General features: G+C 42.2%; 1 protein-coding gene across 1 annotated transcript in view; it reads right to left on the bottom strand.

The window, feature by feature from the left end:
• pkhd1l1.1 (PKHD1 like 1, tandem duplicate 1) overlaps positions 1–22,514 on the bottom strand; it is a 103,775-nt gene that overhangs the window by 59,677 nt on the left and 21,584 nt on the right. Inside the window, exons 24-40 of the mRNA XM_060942686.1 lie at positions 20,660–20,826; positions 20,038–20,170; positions 19,652–19,806; positions 17,637–17,759; positions 9,191–9,296; positions 8,985–9,092; positions 8,727–8,891; positions 8,314–8,435; positions 7,093–7,225; positions 6,525–6,717; positions 6,228–6,370; positions 4,496–4,600; positions 3,782–3,970; positions 2,893–3,063; positions 2,410–2,615; positions 1,177–2,152; positions 22–270 (exon numbers count right to left, since the gene is read on the bottom strand). Coding sequence (XP_060798669.1) covers positions 22–270; positions 1,177–2,152; positions 2,410–2,615; positions 2,893–3,063; positions 3,782–3,970; positions 4,496–4,600; positions 6,228–6,370; positions 6,525–6,717; positions 7,093–7,225; positions 8,314–8,435; positions 8,727–8,891; positions 8,985–9,092; positions 9,191–9,296; positions 17,637–17,759; positions 19,652–19,806; positions 20,038–20,170; positions 20,660–20,826 — 3,444 coding nt within the window. The remainder of the gene's footprint in view (positions 1–21; positions 271–1,176; positions 2,153–2,409; positions 2,616–2,892; positions 3,064–3,781; positions 3,971–4,495; positions 4,601–6,227; positions 6,371–6,524; positions 6,718–7,092; positions 7,226–8,313; positions 8,436–8,726; positions 8,892–8,984; positions 9,093–9,190; positions 9,297–17,636; positions 17,760–19,651; positions 19,807–20,037; positions 20,171–20,659; positions 20,827–22,514) is intronic.

Here is a 22,514-nt window from a genome sequence, read left to right as displayed (position 1 = left end):
TCATTATAGTTTTAAGGTTACCTTCATTAGGCACAACTTGTGTCAGTTGCAACTCGTAGCTGAAGTTAGCCTGGGTCAGAGCATAACCTTTGACCTGATGATCCAGTGAAACTGGGAACATTCCTCCTGCATGTTCACCCACAATGCACTGGATCGTTGTATCCGTAATGGATGATATATTACATGCTGCACCATCTATCAGCACAGAAACAAGACCAGCGACCGAGCCAAAACCAGAACCTGAGACTGTGATCGCTGTTCCACTGGGACCTGAAGCATAATAAAGAAATATGTAGACTTGAAGAAGATTGTTTGATATTGTATTATCTTACTGTATTTTGTGCAACTGAGTTAAATGAACAATATGTAGATACAGGGAAAAAGACAGGTGACAAGTTAAAGGGACAAAAATGGCAGCTTTGTTATGCTGCTGGTGAGAATGCTTTGATTCCATGTGTCCCCTTTGGCCTGGCTTATACTTGACATGTAACTTTGTATGTATGTGTATTGTTCACATACTCCATTCATCCATGATCCGTAACCGCTTATCCTGTACAGAGTCGCAGGCAAGCTGGAGCCTATCCCAGCTGACTACGGGCGAGAGGTGGGGTACACCCTGGACAAGTCACCAGATCATCGCAGGGCTGACACATAGAGACAAACAACCATTCACATTCACACCTACGGTCAATTTAGAGCCACCAATTAGCCTAACCTGCATGTCTTTGGGGGAAACCCACACAGACACAGGGAGAATATGCAAACTCCATACAGAAAGGCCTCCGTTGGCCACTGTGCTTGAACCCAGAAGCTTCTTGCTGTGAGGCGACAGTACTAACTACTACACCACTGTGCTGCCTTGTTTACATACTCACCTATGTAATTTATTTAAAAGCAACTATAAACCAGGCTTCAGAGTCACTGTATATCAACACAAAACTATTCTTCCAAAGACTTGTAGAATCAACGTCAAAATATTTTAAGTTGTTGCTCTGGCAGCTTGTGTTGGGCAGCCAACACTTTACTAAGACACATTGTGTTGTGTTTTCCTTTAATTTGTCACCTTATTCAAATCATATAATTTGACATTTACGTCTTCTTCAGACTATTCAAATCATTTGATTTTAATGATCAAATAACTAATGCCACTTAATGGCATTTACTCATTCTTCGTACCTGTTGAAGGGCTAACCATGGTGATGTTTGGAGTTTGACTGCGAGTATAGTTGAAGCTTAGTGGTGGGTAATTCACTCCAAACACCTTAATATTGACCTGTACCTGTGTTTCTTTAAAGGCATGTGTCAAACAAGTCACCATGGAAGGAGTTAGAGTCGTTATGGTGCATGGGTATGGTCCCAGCATCACGTTGGTGTTTCCTGCTGCAAATCCATTGCCTGTGATTGTTAGCAGTGTTCCTCCTGCTAGGCTGCCAGAGCTGGGCTGTAGACTGGCTTGTGCCTGGCTGGTAAGTGTCTTATTTCCAGATGCTAGCCCTTTACTCATAACAGTCACCTTCAGGGTATGAGGTCCTGCGGGCAGAGGGCCAACCGACAATGTGAGCCTGCTGTCCGTGACTTCTTTAACTTCTAATATGATGTTGCCTGCATACACCCTGAGATCTTTAAGATCGCTGCCAAAGCCACTTCCAGATACTAAGACAGTTGTTTGGTTCCCACTAACAGAGCTGGGGGAAATTGAAGACACTGTTGGAACCAGGGAGGCAGAATATTCAAATGAACAGTCAGCACTGCAGGGTGAAGAAATTCCACCCACTTGAACAGCAACATTTCCAATTTGAGCTGGGGATGGAGATGTGTCGCATATGATGTGTGTGTAATTCCTGGACACTGTGATACATGGATAGCCAGCCACTGTGACTGTGCCTGCAGTGAGACCAGAGCCAGAAAGAAGGAGGCGTGTGTGACCGGTCGTGCTGCCCATTGATGGTGAGACTGAGTCCAATACAGGCACCACTGCGAAACACCGGGCGGACTCACTTGGCATTGTGAGCAGGGCAGTGCCCAGGTTGTTGACCTGGACTTGGACAGGCAAAAGTATGCCCACAGGTGCTCCACTGTCAGGACTGAGGAGGCACTGAATTGTAGTGGAGGTGCTGTTGATGACCTGGCATAAGGTGTTTCCAATCATGACCTGTAAAAATGCATGAGCCAAAGATGCTAATCAGATTGGTTATTCCAAAAACCTGTTAATGTGTGTGAAGGATCTGGATGGAAGAGGCTCTCACACAAAACATAAACACTAGCTTTGTTAGGGCTAGCTTGCTTAATAAGTATTGTACTGAATTAAACTGAACTGAATAGAATTGAATTAAACTGAAATGAAATTAGATAACTAGTGAACACTCAATTCATTTGGTTTTGAAAAACCTCCAATTCCTGAATCTTTACCTCATTGGCGCAGGTGATGTTGCTAAAGCCAGAGCCTTGGACGGTGATGGGGTCATGATACGTGCCATGATTGGGTGAGGTGGATTTGACAACAGGGCTGGTACAGCTGGCAAAACTGAAGACTTGGCTGTTGGAGGTTGTGTTAGTGCCAGAGCACTCAGGAGCGGCCACACAGATAGATGCTGATCTGCTCAGACGTGTTGAACCTACAGGGCCAGTTTTCAGGATGCAAATTAAGCCTAGCTCTTGACTTGAGTGTTACATTTTTCTGGGATTCCATCACATTATTGAGTCTTCATTAAAAAAAAAAAAACTAAATAATTTGGATATAGCCTACAAATGCTATGCATATTTGGTTTGGAAGTATTTCCCATTTAAACTACAATCATCAAAAGATTAAGGATTGTTTGAAGCATACACAGATGCAGTTTGAAGGAATGAAACCCACTTGGGTAAATGGATGGGCATAAAACAAATTTGTACCTTGATACTGTTTGGCCTGAAACCCTGCTACAGTGATGTTTAGCTCAGTACTTCTCTCCTCTAATGGTCTGACGTTCACCACACCCTGCATGCTCGTCCTGTTTGCTGAGTCAATGTAGCCACTGCTGTAATAGTACACACCAGGAGCTGTGAAACAATAACTGAAGAATCCTGTGGACAAAAAAGGACAAGAGACAATCACGCATACATGTTCCAGCAGATTTAGATTTTAAAGTCAGGACATGATGCTACTTTTCCATTGTTCTATTGTTCTCAGTTCAACAAGTGGTAATTAAGAATGTACTGCATTTAAAGTAGCTAAGGAATGCATTCAACCTGTGTACCATCAGTCATCAACATATTTAAATAAAAGTACATAATGTATTATTCTTCTAAGATAGTATTTGAGACCTCTTTCAAAAAAATACCACTAAACTTAGTAGTAGTATCCCGCAAAGGTCAGTGATGAGCATAACAAATTTGTTCCTAAAGTTTGTTATGCCTGCCAGTTGTGGTGTCCCACAAAGGTCACTGTTTGGTCCAATTGTATTGTCATTGTATGTTAACAACAAATGGTATTAAATACATATCATTCATATGCTGGAGACACTTTATTCTTGTGCAAAGTTAGGAGCAATCTATTTCACATTTACTAGAAGGTTTTAATATTATGCAGTAGAACTTGAAATAATAAAAAATGTCATTTTTGAAATAGTAAACTAAAGTATTAGTTGGTCCTAAACTCTTGACAGTGCTGGTTTATAGATTTTTACCTTCCATGGTAATATTATTCATGACTTTCCATAGATAAATATTTAGGTTTTACATTAAACAAGAAGTTTTCATTTAAAACTGTGGACATAGAATGTACATGTCATAGTCTGTGTACCAGTGGCTGTTTTGGAATTTCCGCTGTTGAAGGCCACTCCATCGAACTCAGTGCTGCTGGGACTGTCCACGCTGAACACTCTGTAGCCCAGGTCCTGAACAAAGGCTGGAGCCTGCCATCTCCAGACCACTGTGTCCCCAACAGATGCTATCACCGTAGCTGGGCTCCAGGAATACCCCTGACCATAGACTGAACACATACACATACAAGACACACACACACACGTGTGATTGACGTCCAGCTAGACAGGAAAATTTTGCCTTTTATACACATTTAATGTTAATAGCAAAAAAATTAAAAAGTGTTATATGCTCAAACCCATCAAATACCTACTTAAAAAGTATTAACAAGTAAAGACACAGTGGTAAATTTCTAAGGATTTTCCACATGAAGAGATTAGATTAAATTCTGAAAATAGCTGTCTTTGAGATCCTAATTTCACCTGTATTCACGCACAAGCACAAATGATTCAGCATCTCCTAGCCCCAACAGTACAATCTGCAAAATCTAAATCTAGAACCCTTAAAGGTTCCTAGGCTTGCCTCTCATGGGGGACCCTTTTCAATTTTACAGATGACAACAGAGTGTTTTCCTAAACTAGCTTTAAAAACACCTGGTTTGTACTTTTCCGACAGACTGTTTAAAGAAACACTGTCAGTGCTGCATGCTTTAGTCTCAGCCTTTAACACTGAGATGGTTTGAATGTAAACTTACTTGGGTCGAAGCCTTTGTTTGTAACGTTATATGTTTGCTTCTCCAATTGGGTCACACATTGCAGCTGATTGTTTGAGGCAGCAGCCACATTGCAGCGCATGTCACCTGTGAAAAACACACAAAACTTACTCCGTTAAGCTGCCAAAGTACAATGACTCAATCACATACCACAGCACTTTTGAGTTATGGAATCTGTTTGATCAGACGATGTTAGTTTGTGATAACGGCGGCTCTGACAGTTTTGCTGCTTGTAATTCAAATGGCAAGTGTATATTTATGCACTTGTTATAATACCTTATCATTTCTATAGTGACAGCTAATTCACAGGAACTTGTATGGCAGACACTCAACATAAAGGTTAATAATAAACAGATTCAGAATGTATCTTTATTTAGCAGCGTATTGATATAGTCAAGCTTTGAGTAAGGAGATGTTTATCTAACGTTATGGAAGGACTCTCTAGTGTTGGAGATTTGTAACAGTCAGTAATTTTCCAGACAACTGAGAGTCTTTAGAACAAAGATCTCTGTACTTTCCGGTTTCTTAGTAACATGACAAACTGCATTTTTGTTTTATTAAAGAGAGACTGACAAAAGTGAAGAAATGACAATTTATAACTGTTATAAAATAAGTGATAACTGGAATTTGTTTTGAAGGCATTCCACATGTATAAATAGATAAAAATTCTTATGTGTTGTTCATTGTAACTTACAATTTAGAACCATTGACAAGTTACTATGGTATAAGCTCATGGTATGTGGTATAAAACACTCCACTCTTTACTGTTATTGAAAAATAATCAACTTTGATGTGGTAAAAGTAACTCCATATTGCATCAGGCTTGTGACTTGACTTGGACTTGAGCACTGATGATTCGGACTTGGACTCGGACTCGTGCATTAACTGCATTCGGACTCGTAAATTGGAGACGAGGACTCAGATTTTTTCTTTATGTTTTTGCAACATGCCATAATAATTTGGCATAAGATATTTATATCTACATTAATTTTTGTAATTCCATGCAAGAGAATGCACATTCACCTGTTCATACGTCATGTCCAGGAACAAGCTAACATTAATGGTGCTTAAATGCCTGGAGAGAACACCCCTAGGATTGTCCGCTTTGCTTATACAGACTTCTCATGCAGTGGGAAAAAAATACACTGCTATGTGTTCCATATGTAGAAGAACTATTGAGGAGACAACGGGGACAACCTCGAACTTCAATCGTCATTTAGCAAGACTACACCCAGAGAAGTAAGTGACATGCTATGGTATTTGCCCTGTTGATAGCGGGGCTTGTTGAGCGATGAACTAGCTAGTGTTAACCTTCTCTTATGTTATTTGCCCTGTTGATAGTGGGCGGGGCTTGCTGAACGATGAACAAGTTTTTTTTATCTGTAGCCTATTAACTAAACTGGAGCAGTCGAGCAGTAACGTTAGTCCAACACAGTAGCAGAGATAGTTTCACATAAAGGCAGCAACAGCCACTGAACACTGGGGACTTGACACTGGACTCGGACTCGAGGTTTAGTGACTCGACTACAACACTACATCAGGCCATATCTTGCCATGTTGTCCTTGATTGTTTTCCTATAACAGCCCACTCTGTACTGTTTTATTCCTTATTAACTGGCTTAACTGTTACACAAAGTGTGTAGGTAATAATATACATTCTGTTCAATCCTTCTTCCAGTGGTTATGCAAGTGCTGTTATGTCCAGGTACCATACCGATTGTAACTTTATTGTCTTCCAGAACAGGGCTGAATCCAGAACCTGTGATGGTTACTGTGGTTCCACCATAGAGAGAGCCGTGCTGTGGGTTGACACCTGTCACATGTAAGATGTACTCTATGGTGGCGTTCACACCAGAACTGTGTTCCAGGTAAACATGCAGATAAGAAGAAAGGAATACTTTATTTTAATAAATCAAGTGAGTATCAATAATTGATTTTGTTTTGTGTGTTTGATATTTATTGCACAGAAATTCAATTGCATAGTTTTAGATAAATGTTTAAAGATTGCTACCTGATTAGGGGGTAGCCCTGGTTCCCCAATATAACTTTGATGCCATACAGCCCAGGGGGAAGTGTTGGTAACAGGCAAGTAATCTTAGTATTGGTCCACTGCTGCACCTCACACATTACACCACCAGTGAGAACTGAGCTGCCGTTGATCTGGTCACCAAAGTTTGTACCCACGATGGAGAGAACTCTGTTTCCTTTACCACACAACATAAAGTGGTTAATCTTGTTTTTACATCAACTAAGCCTCCATGAAATGATACAAATGCGCTCTAATTTCTGACTGACACTTTCAATTGTATTTAAGCACATTTTGCTTGAAAAACAAAAAGGACAGGTTGAACAATTCAGGTTGTGCAAGGCGTGGTAATGACAACTAACATCCTGTCTAGATCTGAGGATTGTAATGACAGCATGGATTTTTTTAAAGGTATCTATATTAGAAGTAGAAAGGAAGATTTTCAAGAATGAAGTCTGATGAGGGATTAGTAGGTAACATGAATACAATAGTGCTTGGAGAAAATAGAAACTGCACGATATGATCTGAGCAAATTTTTAGGATGAGATCTTACCAAACACCGTTGTAGTTTGTGGGCTCACTCCAGTAATTGTGGCTGTCAGGGTGGTGTCATATGTGAAAGAGTTCGGAGATGTGACCTGAATGTTTCCCATTTCCAGGGTCACTGCTTTTGCTCCTGCTGATCCCTGAAATATAAAGCAGCTCTCAGACAAACAAACAAACAAACAAACCAACAGATGGAACAAACCAACAGTGAAAATTGCCTTCATTCTGTTGATCTGTTGTTGATCTGTTGGTTGAATGCACAACCATTTCTATACTACTAAAGGAAGGCTGTCTGTCACTTTGTCTCTCTGTCTGTTCACCTATGCAAACTGACATGGCTGGACACACATACTCCATACTTTGCACATGGATTGGTGACACCCCAGAGGGGCCCAAGACAACAGTTTCAATTTTCCAAAACATGGGATTTATTACTAATCCAACACACTATTCACTTCCCATAGGCTACATGCTCACGCTAACACACTGCGCGCAGCCTCGGTGGGGAACCCCCTCCCCAACTTGCCTGAGAGTTTCGATTGTACTGGACCTCGCAATCAGCACTCCTTGCCGGAGACTTCCACTAGGGCCAAGTCTACGTCACTGAGGAGACGTGGGGAGCGATTTACATAATTTTGACAGAACACAGCGAAAATATATATAAGGGAATAAGCCCTTTCGGGTTTCATACCTCTCCTTCGCACATCTCATCTCATCTCATCTCATCTCATCTCATCTCATCTCATCTCATCTCATCTCATCTCATCTCATCTCATTATCTCTAGCCGCTTTATCCTGTTCTACAGGGTTGCAGGCAAGCTGGAGCCTATCCCAGCTGACTACGGGAGAAAGGCAGGGTACACCCTGGACAAGTCGCCAGGTCATCACAGGGCTTCCTTCGCACATCTCAATCATAATAATTGTTTACATTATTTTAAATGATATGCTTGTACATAAATGAATAAATTTTATATATATATAAAATGTCCACTCAAATCTCCACTGGGCCTTCTAGACCTGTGTTATACAAAGGTATTTGACGTTCGACTCCCTTTTGTTAATGGTGCAACTCCTCAACATTCAGAGGAAATCAGGCTCACAGGCAATAACCACTAGTTACTTAATAAAACACCAGAGGATAGTTATTAGTAAAAATAATTTTTATGAACCAATTAAACAAAGCAGGAAGAACAAAATAGACAAATATATAAGCAATTAATTCACTTACAGCAGGAACAGTGCACAAGAGCTGGTTGAGGTTCACATCAATTACATCACACTGAGCACTCCCAATAGTAGCTGTGGTGTTCTGGCTGAATCCATAACCAGAAATGGTCAGGATTGTGCCCCCTATGGAACAACATAGTGGAGGAAGCTATATTAAAAGCCTGAGATACCCAACTAAGATGTTCTGCATTAGTAGTATCAATACAATTATTTATATAAAACTGGCAGAATAACTGCTAACAGCATAAACAGAACTGTCAGGAGAAAAATTGTCATTCTTAAGCTTTTTGATGTTTCTTTTCCCACTCCTTTAATAATATGTAAGGTCATAACTCTAAAGAAGTACAATGAAATACATATCTGTGTTTTTATGTTGTAAACGCATGGGTTGAGTTTTTTACATGTCGTCTTTACCAGTAACACTGCCTGCAGTGGGTGCTATGGAGGTCACCCCCATCTGGTAGGTGAAGTTGAAAACGTTACCACCATTATTGCGTGCATTACCCAATGTAGGGAAACTCACAGTGACTGGGTACAATCCAGCACATGCAGGGCCTACATTGCAGGTTAGTGATGTATCTGAAACACAAATGGATTGTTGATTGAACCCCTGTCTTGGCTGCTAACAACATGACTGCTCTGTCTTAACAACTACTGTACACTTCAACTTACTTGTAACCTGGAGAACTGAGCATTGGACATCTCCAATCTGTACTATAGCATTTTTCTCAGCAAATCCTGATCCTGAGATGGTGACAACAGTTTCTAAAGCACTGGCTCCTAAAATACATTGAACAAGAAGAACATTTTATCACTGATACATACATGACTGAAGTGACAGTCAAGTTTCCATCACAAAATTACATCACATTTTCTACCTTGCATTGGGGAGATGCCTGTTACAATTGGGGTCTTGGATTCAGTCCATGTAAAGCCACAGTCACCTGAACATTTTGATGGGATGCCATTGATAAAAACTTGCACCTGAAAAGGCATTAGATATTTATTTAGCTATGTTGTTTAACTAGGTTCTTATCAGTGCCAGCTGGTATTGTAAAATTAGCTCAGTCCTCCCTCTGCCAGGCTAATTTTTTGACATACACATAGACTTATTTGGTTAAAATATTTTAAAAAGAATTATTTTGTAACCATCAGCAACACAAACATGGGATGTAATAAAGTATACCCTGGGCTGATTTCCTGTTAGCCCATACCATATATTACAGCCTATTACTGACTGGGGTGTACGGGGTGTACAGGGTCAGGTAACACCTCTGATCAGGGGTCTGGCTGAGCCCTTTCTAGGGCTGCTCGTCCACCTTTGATTCTCACCTGACACCCAGTACGTTCTCACCTTTGGCTCCAAGTAGTTGTAGTGTGCACAGCGGCCACTCCTCGATACACTGTCTCGATAGACTAGCTAAACCTTGTGAGGGCAACCAATGAGTCTAAAATTCCTAGCATGTCCTTGCATATGAAGGCAACATTGGCTGAGGGGGCAGAAGAGATCATCTTGGACCCAACAGACATGAAGGCATTGTTACAATGCTATATGGAAAACAAAGGGCGTAATAAGGTTCACAAGCAACTACAGCCATCTACACAGTCTGGAGAAGGATGGGCTTTCAAATCTGGTCCAATACACATCACAAAAGACAATGGAAAGGCTGATAGATAGTTGGTTTCCTAGTACACAAGGATATCAAGAACACTGTATAGGCTCTCAACCAATCTCAGGAAGGCTCATTACCACCCGCCTCAGTGCAGTCCCTTTCAACATCACAGTCATCCAAGCTTATGCACTCATCATGCATTATAATGATGAGGTCATTGAGGACTTCTATAACCAAGTGCAAGATGTCCTCAACAAAGCTCCAAAGAAAGGTGTTATAATCCTTTAAGGGGATTGGAATGCCAAAGTGGTTGTTGGTGCACAGTCAAATTGTAAAGACACCTGCAACAGAGCTTGGAACCCTGAGACCAAAAGCAGGGGAGAAAGACTACTGGAATTTGCCACTTATAACAATCTCCATCCATCCATCCATCCATCCATCCATCCATCCATCCATCCATCCATCCATCCATCCATCCATCCATCTTCTACTGCTTATCCGGATCTGGATCGCGAGAGTAGCAGCCTAAGCAGAGCAGCCCAGACTTCCCTCTCCACGGCCACCTCCACCAGCTCTTCCAGGGGAATACCGAGGCATTCCCAGGCCAGCCGAGAGATGTAATTTCTCCAGCATATCCTGGGTCTGCCCCGGGGTCTCCTCCCGGTGGGGCATGCCCAGAAAACTTCCCTTGGGAGGCGTCCAGGGGGCATCCTAACAAGGTGCTCAAACCACCTCAACTGACTCCTTTCGATGTGGAGGAGCAGCGGTTCTACTCTGAGTCTCTCCTGAATGACCAAGCTTCTCACCCTGTCTCTAAGGGAGAGCCCAGCCACCCAGCGGTGAAAACTCATTTCTACCGCTTGTATCCGTAATCTCATTCTTTTGGTCACTACCCATAGCTCGTGACTATAGGTGAGAGTGGGAACTTAGATGGACCAGTAAATTGAGAGCTTTGCCTTTTCGCTCAGCTCTCTCTTTACCACAACAGACCGGTTTAGCATCCGCATCACTGCTGACGCTGCCCCAATCCTTCTGTCCAACTCCCGCTCCCCCTTACCCTCACTTGTGAACAAAACCCTGAGATACTTAAACTCCTCCACTTTAGGTAGCAACTCCCCCCTGACCTGGAGTAGGCACTCCACCTGTTTCTGGCTGAGCGCCATGGCCACGAACTTGGAGGTGCTGATCCTCATCCCAGCTGCTTCGCACTTGTCTGCAAACCGTCCCAGTGCATGCTGTAAGTCATAGATTGATGAAGCCAACAGGACCACATCATCCACAAAAAGCAGAGACATGATCCCGATGCCACCAAACCAGGCACCCTCCACCCCTTGGCTGCGCCTAGAAATTCTGTCCATAAAAGTTATGAACAGAACCGGTGACAAAGGACAGCCTTGGCGGAGTCCAACACGCACCGGGAATGAGTCCGACTTACTGCCGGCAATGTGAACCAAACTCCTGCTTCAGTCATACAGGGACCGAATGGCCTGAAGTAGTGGGCCCTGGACCCCATACTCCCAAAGCAACCCTCATAGGGCACCATGAGGGACACGGTTGTAAGCCTTCTTCAGGTCCACAAAACAGATGTAGACCGATTGGGCAAACTCCCATGCACCCTCCAGTACCCTTGCAAGGGTAAAGAGCTGGTCCAGTGTTCCACGACCAGGACGAAAACCACATTGTTCCTCCTGAATCTGAGGTTTGACTATAGACCGGACTCTCCTCTCCAGCACCCCAGCATAGGCTTTCCCAGGGAGGCTGAGAAGTGTGATCCCCTATAGTTGGAACACACTCTCCGGTCTCCCTTTTTAAAAAGGGGGACCACCCCAGTCTGCCAATCCAGAGGCACTGTCCCCGACCTCCATGCAATGTTGAAGAGGCTTGTCAACCAAGACAGCCCAACAGCATCCAGTGCCTTCAGGAACTCAGGACAAATCTCATCCACCCCTGGAGCCTGGCCACCGAGGAGCTTTTTAACCACCTTGGCAACCTCAGCCCCTGTGATAGGTGAGTCCTCCCAAGCACCCTCAGACTCTGTGTCCTCTTCGGACAACATGATAGTGGGATTGAGGAGATCCTCAAAGTATTCCTTCCACCGTTGGATGATAGTTGAGGTCAATAGCACTCCATCCTCGCTGTAAACAGTAGGGACAGAGCACTGTTTTCCTTCCCTGAGCCACCAGATGGTTTGCCAGAATCTCTTCGAGGCCAACCGAAAGTCACTTTACATGGCCTCTCCGAACTCCTCCCACACCCAAGTTTTTGCTTTAGTGACTGCCAGAGCCGCATTCTGCTTGGCCTGTCGGTATCTGTCAGCTGCCTCTGGAGACCCACAGGCTAACCAAGCCTGATAGGACTCCTTCTTCAGCTTGACGGCTCCCCTCACTACAGGTGTCCACCAGTGGGTTCGGGGATTACCGCCATGACAGGCACCAACAACCTTGCAGCCACAGCTCTGCATGGCCACCTCAGCAATGGAGGTGCGGAACATGGTCCACTCGGACTCAATGTCCCCATCATCTCCCGGTATGCAGTTGAAGTGCCGCCAGATGTGACAGTTGAAGATCCAACGAATGGGAACCTTTGCCAGATGTTCCCAGCATACCCTCACACTCATTTGGGCCTGCCCGGTCCGTCCGGCCTCCTCCCCCGTCATCTGATTCAGCTCACCACCAGGTAGTGATCAGTTGACAGCTCTGCTCCTCTCTTCACCCGAGTGTCCAAGACATACGGTCGCAGATCAGATGAAACAACTGCAAAGTCAATCATCGATCTGCGGCCTCATACTGGCAAACTCACCATGAAACCATGAGAACTCCCATAAATGGATATGGAACATGCCAAATGGAATCTACCACAATCAGATTGACTACATCATGATCTCACAATGGTTCAAGAGTGGAATCAAGCAAGCCAGCACCTTTCCTGGAGCAGATATAGGAAGTGAGCATGACCTTGTCATAATAATAATAATAATAATAATAATAATAATAATAATAATAATAATAATACTTTATTTCTAGAGCTCACTTATATACAGTACTCTAAGGCACTTTCCAATAAAATTGAAAGAAGAAGAAAAAAACATATATAAAATTTCCTAAAAAACATACAAATATATCATAATATGTATTATATAATAATTAAATTATTATTTACTAAATAAAAATGTTTAAAGTCCTTTTTTAAATGAATTTAAATTGGTTTAAAAATGAAGAGTTTCTGGTAAGTCATTCCAGAGTTTTGGAGACGAGAAACTAAATGTTCTTCCCCCAAATGATTTCTTCTTTATGCTTGGAATATTAAGATAGTTCTTCCCATCCCATGATGACTTTCATGTTTGTCTCAAGAAGACCAAAATACAGCAGAACCCTTGAATCAGATTTGACATGGAACAACTTACAGACCGGGAGGTCATGCAGAGTTTCCAAGCTTTCACTGGCAGAAATTTTGCCCCTTCTCATCTTGGAGGAAGATGTTGAAAGCCTTACCACTAAAATTCCATCAGCAATGATAGACGCAGCTACTGCCACACTGGGGAAACATTGATAAAAGTGGAAGCCCTGGGGGTGGCATGGCGATATAGTGGTTAGCACTGTCTCCTCACAGCAAGAAGGTTCTGGGTTCGAGCCCAGCGGCCAATGGGGGCCTTTCTGTGTGGAGTTTGTAAGTTCTCCCCGTGTCTGTGTGGGTTTCCTCTGGGTGCTCCAGTTTCCCCCACAGTCCAAAGACATGCAAGTTAGGTTAATTGGTGGCTCTAAATTGACCGTAGGTGTGAATGCAAATGTGAGTGTGAATGGTTGTTTGTCTCTATGTGTTAGTCCTGCAGTGATCTGGCAACTTATCCAGGGTGTACCCCGCCTCTCACCCATAGTCAGCTGGGATAGGCTCCAGCTTGCCCATGACCATGCACAGGATAAGCGGTTATGGATAATGGATGGATGGATGGATGGAAGCCCTGGGTAATTGATGAGATACTCCAGCAGTGTAACAGAAGTTATAAGCTCAAGAGAGGAAAATACACCATTGATGGCTCAGCCAAGCATAAAGAAGCCAACAAGAAGGTCAGAATAAGCATTAGAGAGGCAAAAAATGGACTGAAGATCAGTGCAAATTGAAAACTGCACCAACAACAAGAACCACAAGAAGACTTTCCAAGTAGTCTTTCCTTCGACCTAACCAAGAAGAAAGAAGAAGAAGAAGTCAGCAATATATAGGATGAAGTAGGAAACTGCCTGAGAGAGGAGATGGATATTACAAACAGGTAGATTGAATATTGCTCCAAGCTTTACAATCACACAGTTCAGGGAGACCCAGAGGTACTCGCTGACATAGGCCCAGGAGAGAAGTATTACTTTCCCATCCTCTGAGAATGAAAGAAGGAAAGGCTCCAGGAATTGATAACATCCCCTCCAAACTCATTCAAACAAGGTGGGAGTACTACCATTGAAAAGCTAACCAAAATTTGCAACTACACCTAGCAAACAGGGGCGGCACGGTGGTGTAGTGGTTAGCGCTGTCGCCTCACAGCAAGAAGGTCCAGGTTCGAGCCCCGTGGCCGGCGAGGGCCTTTCTGTGCAGAGTTTGCATGTTCTCCCCGTCTCCGCGTGGGTTTCCTCTGGGTGCTCCGGTTTCCCCCACAGTCCAAAGACATGCAGGTTAGGTTAACTGGTGACTCTAAGTTGACCGTAGGTGTGAATGGTTGTCTGTGTCTATGTGTCAGCCCTGTGATGACCTGGCGACTTGTCCAGGGTGTACCCCGCCTTTCGCCCGTAGTCAGCTGGGATAGGCTCCAGCTTGCCTGCGACCCTGTAGAAGGATAAAGCGGCTAGAGATAATGAGATGAGATGAGATGAGACCTAGCAAAGAGGACAATGACCTTCCATATGAAATCATTTGCTGGTAATAACTTTACCAAAGAAAGACAATCTTCAGCAATACAAAAATTATTGTACCATCAGCCTCACTGGCCACCTCTGCAAATTGATGCTTCAAGTCCTGCTCAACAGTCTGAATCCACAGGCAGAAAATTTCATTGCTGAAGAGCAAGCAGACTTCAGAGAAAGAAGGAGCACAGTTGAACAAATTTTCAACCTGTGTCTACTCTGTGAAAAATATTAGCAACCTCAAAGACACCCTTGCCATGTCTTTGTAGATTTCAAAAAGACGTTTGACAGGGTATGGCATGCAGCTCTTTAGACCACCATGCAAAAGTATAACATGGGCAAAATATTGTCCATACAACTGAACAACTGTCCAATGACACCACCAGTGCAGGACTTGTCAGTGGCTCCGTCAGAAAATGGTTCCGAACCACAGTCGGAGTGTGTCAGGGCTGCCTTCTATCTCTGGCACTTTTCAACATCTTCCTGGATAGAATTATGACAGAAGCATTGAAACACCACACAGGAATTGTCAGCATTAGAGGGTGCAACATCACCAACCTTCATTTTGCAGATGACATCGATGGGCTGGCAGGATAGAAGAACAAGACTCAAAGGACCAGGTGGAATATGTGAACATCTTCCAAATGTGGAATGGAAATCAGTACAGAGAAAACCAAACTGATGACAAATGGTCCCAAGGTATCACAGCACAAGTAACCATCAAGAACCAAAGCCTGCAAACAGTTTTGAAGCTCAAGTACCTTCGTGCTATAATATAAGAAGAAGGATCCAAACTAGAAATCATGGCCAGGATAGTCCAAACTACAGCAGCACATGCCAGATTGAAAACAATATGGAAAGACAAGAACATCACTCTCAGATCAAAGCTCAGGTTCATGCAAGCAATGGTTATCTCAAGGCTCCATTTGAAACATGGACACTCACAGCAAACTAGGAAAGAAAATTAAGGCCACGGAAATGTGATGCTTCCAGGGCACGGTGGAAGGAACAAGAAGAAGAGGCAGACTAAAGAAGAAATAGGTGGATACCATCAAAGAATGGACTGGGTCTGACTTCTCCTCAACATGAGTCGAGGCTAAGAACCATCAGAAATGGTGAGAGCTGTTCAGACATGCATCTGTTGGGGTACCATGACAATCCAAAGGCTGATGGGACTTGAATCAGAAAAACCATTGACAGACATATCAAATGATTCCACTTTGTGAAATCCCCTTTAGATTGTGCATGCAATGTGGTATAATTATCTCATATGTCATCAACAATATAAAAAGGCAAACATGAAATACAGTGCTTTGGAGAAAGTAGAAGTAAATGGACTATGCAAACTTTATCCAACCAAAGTATACAAATTACACAAAGGGATGGCAGATACCTATGTTTTGTGTGGTTTGAACAGAAGAACAGATTTTCTGTTGAAGAAGAGCCATGGCATGATTAACAACTTAAAACATTTACCTTAAAAAGAAAAACAATCAAAGATGGCATTGCTTATCTGCTATTCCATGAGTGATGATTCAATGTTTCTAATAGTTTTATGGCTATGACGAGGCCCTGTGCTAGAAGGCTCAACCAAACATTACATTAATGGCATTTAGTGGATGCTTTTATCCAGAGTGATGTATAACATACCCAGAGCAGTCTGGGGAGCAGTTGGGGTTAGGTGCCTTGCTCAAGGGCACTTCAGCCATTCCTGCTGGTCCAGGGAATTGAACGGGCAACCTTTTGGTCCCAAAGCTGCTTCTCTAATCATTAGGCCATGGCTTCCCAAACAGGTTTCATAACAGTAACACTGATTTACTGATTAATAGTCAAAATTTTTAGCACTCCATCCTGCCACTTTGAGCACTTGTTGATATTTTTTCGAAGAAGAAGAGAAGAAGCCAAGCTAAGAAGCCTTTATTTGTCACATGTACACTCAAGCACAGACTTAAGCACACAGTGAAATTTAACCTCTGCATTTAACCCATCTGAAGTAGTGAACACACAAGTGAGCAATGAGCACACACATACTCAGAGCAGTGGGCAGCTATGCTACAGCGCCCAGGGAGCAGTTGTGGGTTAGGTGCCCTTGCTCAAGGGCACTTCAGCCCAATCTCAGGCCATGGCCACCCCGTGTCTTTGAATTGTAGGGGAAACCGGAGCACCCGAAGGAAACCCATGCAAACACAGGGACAGCATGCAAACTCCATACAGAAAGGCCTGCGTCAGCCGCTGGGCTCAAACCCAGAACCATCTTGCTGTGAGGTGACAGTGATAACCACTACACCACCGTGCTGCCCAGAAGATCTTAGAAGCACTTCCTTGACAAGTCTTCTGAAAGGACAATTATAACCATGCTTGTACAACATCAGTTATTAAAAAAATATTGTAAGAAGTCCACTCAGCATCCCCCACATTTCAGAAATTGTGCACATACTACAAATAGCACAAGTTAGACAAACTAATGTTTACTACACTGTCTAGAACTAAACACCCCACTTAGAATCATACAACAATGTGAAGGCAGAAAAGCTAAATGCCACCACAACATAAACACAGTCCAGGAGCACATTTTACTTGATCCAACATCAAATTCTGAAGAATCCTAACATGCAATTTTGGTGGCTTTCATATGACTGACTTGTAATAATAATAACAATAATTTTTTTAAGAAAGCTGTAAGCACTAACCCTCCCCCTTGCTCAAAACTTATTGTTCTGTAATCCTATATCCTGGTTGCCCTGGGCAATACAAGTATACAGGTATTGTATTCTAACAATACTGAAATATGAGTTACAGGAGGAAACTATTATAACAAGAAGCACCTGTGTTTTATTTATAGGCACACGCAGGGAATCTCCCATAATGCTTTGCTTCAGAAGGCCTCCTTGCTGCTTAACCTGAGCTTTCACAGAGGGGTCCACACCTACTACAGCAGAGTCATTGATCTGGTAAAGAACAGAAAAGGCATTCATTAAAGTCGGGTAACATTATCTTCTCTGGAAATATCCTGAAAGAAAGACATTTTCAGAATGGATAAAAGGAAAAAAAACAACTTAGTTAAGCCTTTCGAAGTTGCTAAATATTAAACGTCATTGAATTAAATTAGCAGTGTACATGAATTGCTGCTTTTAATGGAAGCTTTTTTTTTTTTTTGGAACCCCTACATAAGAATTTACATTACATTAAAAAAATTATGTTCAGACGAATCTGGTTTTGATTACATCATATTTGAGATATTCTGTATCCACTGACTCTAACATTAAAAAAGTACACAGAAACATTATATAATTCCAGTCTTGTATTGAACCATTTCATAGAGGTATTTACAGAGTTATTTAAATGTACCGTAGTGTAACAGTCCACCAAAAAAAAGTAAGTAAATAAGTAAGTAAATAAAAATAAAAATGAAAAGTCGTAATGAATGCAATTTAATTTTAATGAGTAATCATTAAAATATTTGCTTTACCCAAATATTAATAAAGCGAAATTGAATTGCTGTCACATTTCCATGAATATCTTACTTTACACACACCTGCAACTGAAGATCTTTTGTATGTCTATAACTACAGTATTAGCATTCTTTATACTGATATTTTTCCACTATGCTGTTGAATGCTCAGATCTGACTGATTAAATTTCCATAACAGCAGCTCTGACAATGGTGATGGCTGTAATTCATTCACTGGTTTATATTAATTAAAGGTAGACTGCCTTTCAGATTTTTCAAGTGTAGGTCATAAAAAGAATTTTCCCTGACACCCAATAATTTTTGTTTAGTGGACCGAAGGCTACTGAATTCGAATCACAGACTTCCAATTATTATTATTATTATTATTATTATTATTATTATTATTATTTAAATAGAACAATGAATGAATTTAGGGCTACGTGGCCCTAAATTCTCCACTATTTTTTCCTGCTTCACCATGACCCAGTTCAAGATACTACATCAAGCATCACATGGTGGGCTTTCCCCGTTCGTGCAAGGCATTGTGGGATACAAATTTGAAACAAGAGAAAAAATGGAGGACGCAAATGAAATGTGAAAGACCAACTACAGTAACGGAAAGCGAGAAGAAAAGATGTTATGTTGCGAAGGAAAGGAAACGCAGGACCAATCTAATAAATATCGGCAGTCAGCGAGCACCTCGGTGTGATCAGCTGTTCGTTTAGCAACAAAATTATGTAACTGTCAGTGCAAGGTTAAGGTAAACCTGTAGATGGCAGTAATGCAACACTGTGGATGCCAGCTGCCGTAAAACCCAAAAGAAGAAGAAACAGGTAAACTTGCGCATGCTCACGCACAGACTTCCTCTGTCTGATTGACTGCACGAAGAGTGGGAAAAAAAACAGGCCATTCTGTGGCTGTTTTTTTTAGATATTACAGAAATAAACATATATCACAATGACCAAATTTCAGAGGGAACTAAATTTCACCGATTTTATGAAATTGAAAGGCAGTCTAGTTTTAATACTAATGTGCTCATTCCACAACATTAAATCTATAAATTATAAACTATAAATGGATAAAAAGTGTGATGTGGTGTCATTCTTTAACATATAAAACACTGAATTCAATGGCAATTGGTTGTGATACTAGAGGAAATAAAACACTTGGAGGTGTGCTATTATAGGAAAATAATCCATGATGTTGTGATGCTTTTTATATCTTACAAAATTGGAATTATATACAGTATTGGGTTTATGTCCAACTGTATTATTATTATTAGTAGTAGTATTATTAGTATTAGTATTAGTAGTAGTCGTAGTAGTAGTAGTAGTAGTAGTCGTAGTAGTAGTAGTATTTCTTTTAGTTGTTGAGTTGATGGTGTTTCACCTGCAGTAGGGGTTGCTTTCCTGGTATGGTGAGCCAAGTAATTTCCCAAAGGTAGCCTTTACAGTCCGCTATACTATTTACACTCAGCAGGCCCAGGTCTGGAATGCCTTGCAGAGCATATTTCAGGTCGTCTGCACTGATGTTTACAGACAGATCTACGACACACAGAGATAAATCGGTACATGGCACATTGCACATGTAATTCTGCTTTCACTTTGTCAAAGCCTGGTTGAAAGAGTACTATAACATTCATGAAAGGATCAGATATACAGATTTTTACAAGTTGACTGTGGCTATGTGTCAAATATACTGAAATTGCACAAGCAATTAAAGACAACACGCCAAAAATTACAACCCATTAAAAAAAGCAGCCAGCATAATCTCACCTTTCACCGTCTGGCCGAAGATCCCAATGCTGAAGGTGCCGCTGAGAGGAGGACTGGCATGTTGCAAGCGTGTCACAGTGACAGTGGTAGCGCCCTGAGCCAGTACTAGCATGTCCTTACTGGTGTTTATTTGCTGAAGTATTTTAACAAAAATATCAAGAAAGCATAAAAAAAGAGTTAGCTGAAACACTATACACTAGACGCTATACATTTCTTCTAGAAAACAACTTATTTCTATTGTTTTTCCTAATTAAAACAAAAAAATTCTCTCTTTTATTTGACTGCATAGCTGGCTTATTTTGGCAACTACTTCTAGGTGAACCACTGAATGATAAGAAGTGAGACAAGATGAAAAAAGGAGGGCAACTCAGAAGAAACTGTGCAAGAGCTCTGGAGACAATTTTGTTGGAAAAATTTTTCACGCCCCTTCATCTGGTGCTCACTGGCTTCAGGTCATATCCTTGGTCTAAAAATATATGTGTTGTTTTGCTGTTGGTAGTTTTCAGAAAAGGTGGGGAGTGGTCATGTAAAGTGCCACAGTTTCACCCTGACCTGGAAGGCCTGAAACTCTTAACTTGCTTCATTACCGTCCAAGTACAAATATACTGACACACACACACACCTGGAGGAAGCCGATCTCTAGTAGAGGGAAATCAAAGCCACAGTTATATGGAGAGACAGTGATTGTGTAGCAGATATCAGATGAATTGGACAACTTCTGCACTGAGAGCTTCTCAATAAATTGACCAGAATCAGCCAGAGCCGGAGGTCTTCTCTTCATTATAGCAACTAAAAAAAAAAAAAAGATTAAGTTCATAGGTTAAAGTCAAAGTCAGCTTTATTACAAATATGCATATTGAACAATGAAATGAAGTAGTGAGCAGGCTTGTAGTACTCGAGTCTGACTCGCGCCCTAATTTAACGTGACTTAGACTTGAGCACTGATGACTCGGACTTGTACTCTGACTCGTGCATTAACTACATTCGGACTTGTAAATTGGGGACTTGGACTCGGCTTTTTCCTTTATTTTTTGCAACATGCCATAATAATTTGGCATAAGATATTTATATCTACATCAATTTTAATACTAATTTCGTGCAAGTGTGTCACACCTGTGGACAGCGCGTGTACCAAGCGAACTCTCGCGCACGTGCCATAAATGACTCGCACCTGCACAGAATTAAGGTGCAATCAGCACGCCTATATAAAAACGGTGAAAACACACTCACTTTGCAAAGTATTGAGTTGCACTGCTGAGCCTTATTTCCTTGTTTGGTTTCCTGATCCCTGATTTCCTGTTTCTCGTCTTTGATTCTGCCGAGTCTACGATAGCCTGTTTGTGCCTCGCTCGACCTATTGCCCGTTTCACTGTTTTATGATTTTGCCTGACATTCTGGATTGTTTACCGTCTTCACTTGTATTAATAAACACACCTTCTGCACTTACATCCATCTCCCAACCATCTCTGACAGAATACTTCACATTCCCTGACAAAGAGAAGCACATTCACCTGTTCATACGTCATGTTCAGGAACGAACTAATGTTAATGGCGCTAAAAACAGCCACCGTCAAATGGTGCAGTTGGAGTCCTGTTCTCGGACTCAACTCGAAATTTTTTTAATGACTTGGACTTGAACACTGGGGACTCGAGACTGGACTCAGACTCAAGGTTTAGCCCATGTTTACATTAGACCGTATCAGCGGATCATCAGATTAACGTTTTTAAAATGATTAGTGTGCACACAGCAACACCAATACACGATTTGCGTGCACACAGCAACACCAATACACGGATACGCTCGGCTCTGCAGGCATCCTGCGCTCCAAATCACTCCGCCCTGAACAGCGAGTGCCCTCTGGAGGGTGCGCACTCCGGCCCTGCGCAGCTCACACAGCGCGCGAGTGAAGTGCACGAGCCACGATTCGGGACTGAGCCGCTGTGTGTGTGATCCCAGCGCATATCACTTACCACTTGCAAGTGGAAGGATGGCAAGCCTATAGACAATCATAACTACACAATGGGCAGTATTTGCATCAGTATTTGCAGTATTTTCATACTTTTATACTCTTTAATGAAAGGTGATACAAGGCGGATGTCCGCGCCGTTTTTCAGCAGTCGCGTCACATGACCAACGCCAGCGAATCAGGAAGGTGGATGTCACAGTGACGTTGTCCAATGATGACGCCAGCTAGAGCTCAGCACAGCGTATCCGCGTATCTCAATGTTTACACAGCACCAGAGCTGACACGATCTGGATTGAATACGTGGACGCTGGCGGATTCCCGTTTCCCGGCGTTTCCAGGCGGTTTAATGTAAACGGACAGTGCATCCGCGAAGAAAACGAGACAGATACGGTCTAATGTAAACTTGGCCTTAGTGACTCACCTACAACACTGGTAGTGAGTCTTTCAGTGCCTCATTATAGACTTTGAAATGAACAAGTGGAAATAAATGAATCTTGTGTAAAATTCACC

This window comes from Neoarius graeffei, chromosome 16, assembly GCF_027579695.1.
Source record: "Neoarius graeffei isolate fNeoGra1 chromosome 16, fNeoGra1.pri, whole genome shotgun sequence".
In the NCBI taxonomy this organism is placed as follows: domain Eukaryota; kingdom Metazoa; phylum Chordata; class Actinopteri; order Siluriformes; family Ariidae; genus Neoarius; species Neoarius graeffei.
This window is presented reverse-complemented; position numbering and strand designations above follow the sequence as displayed.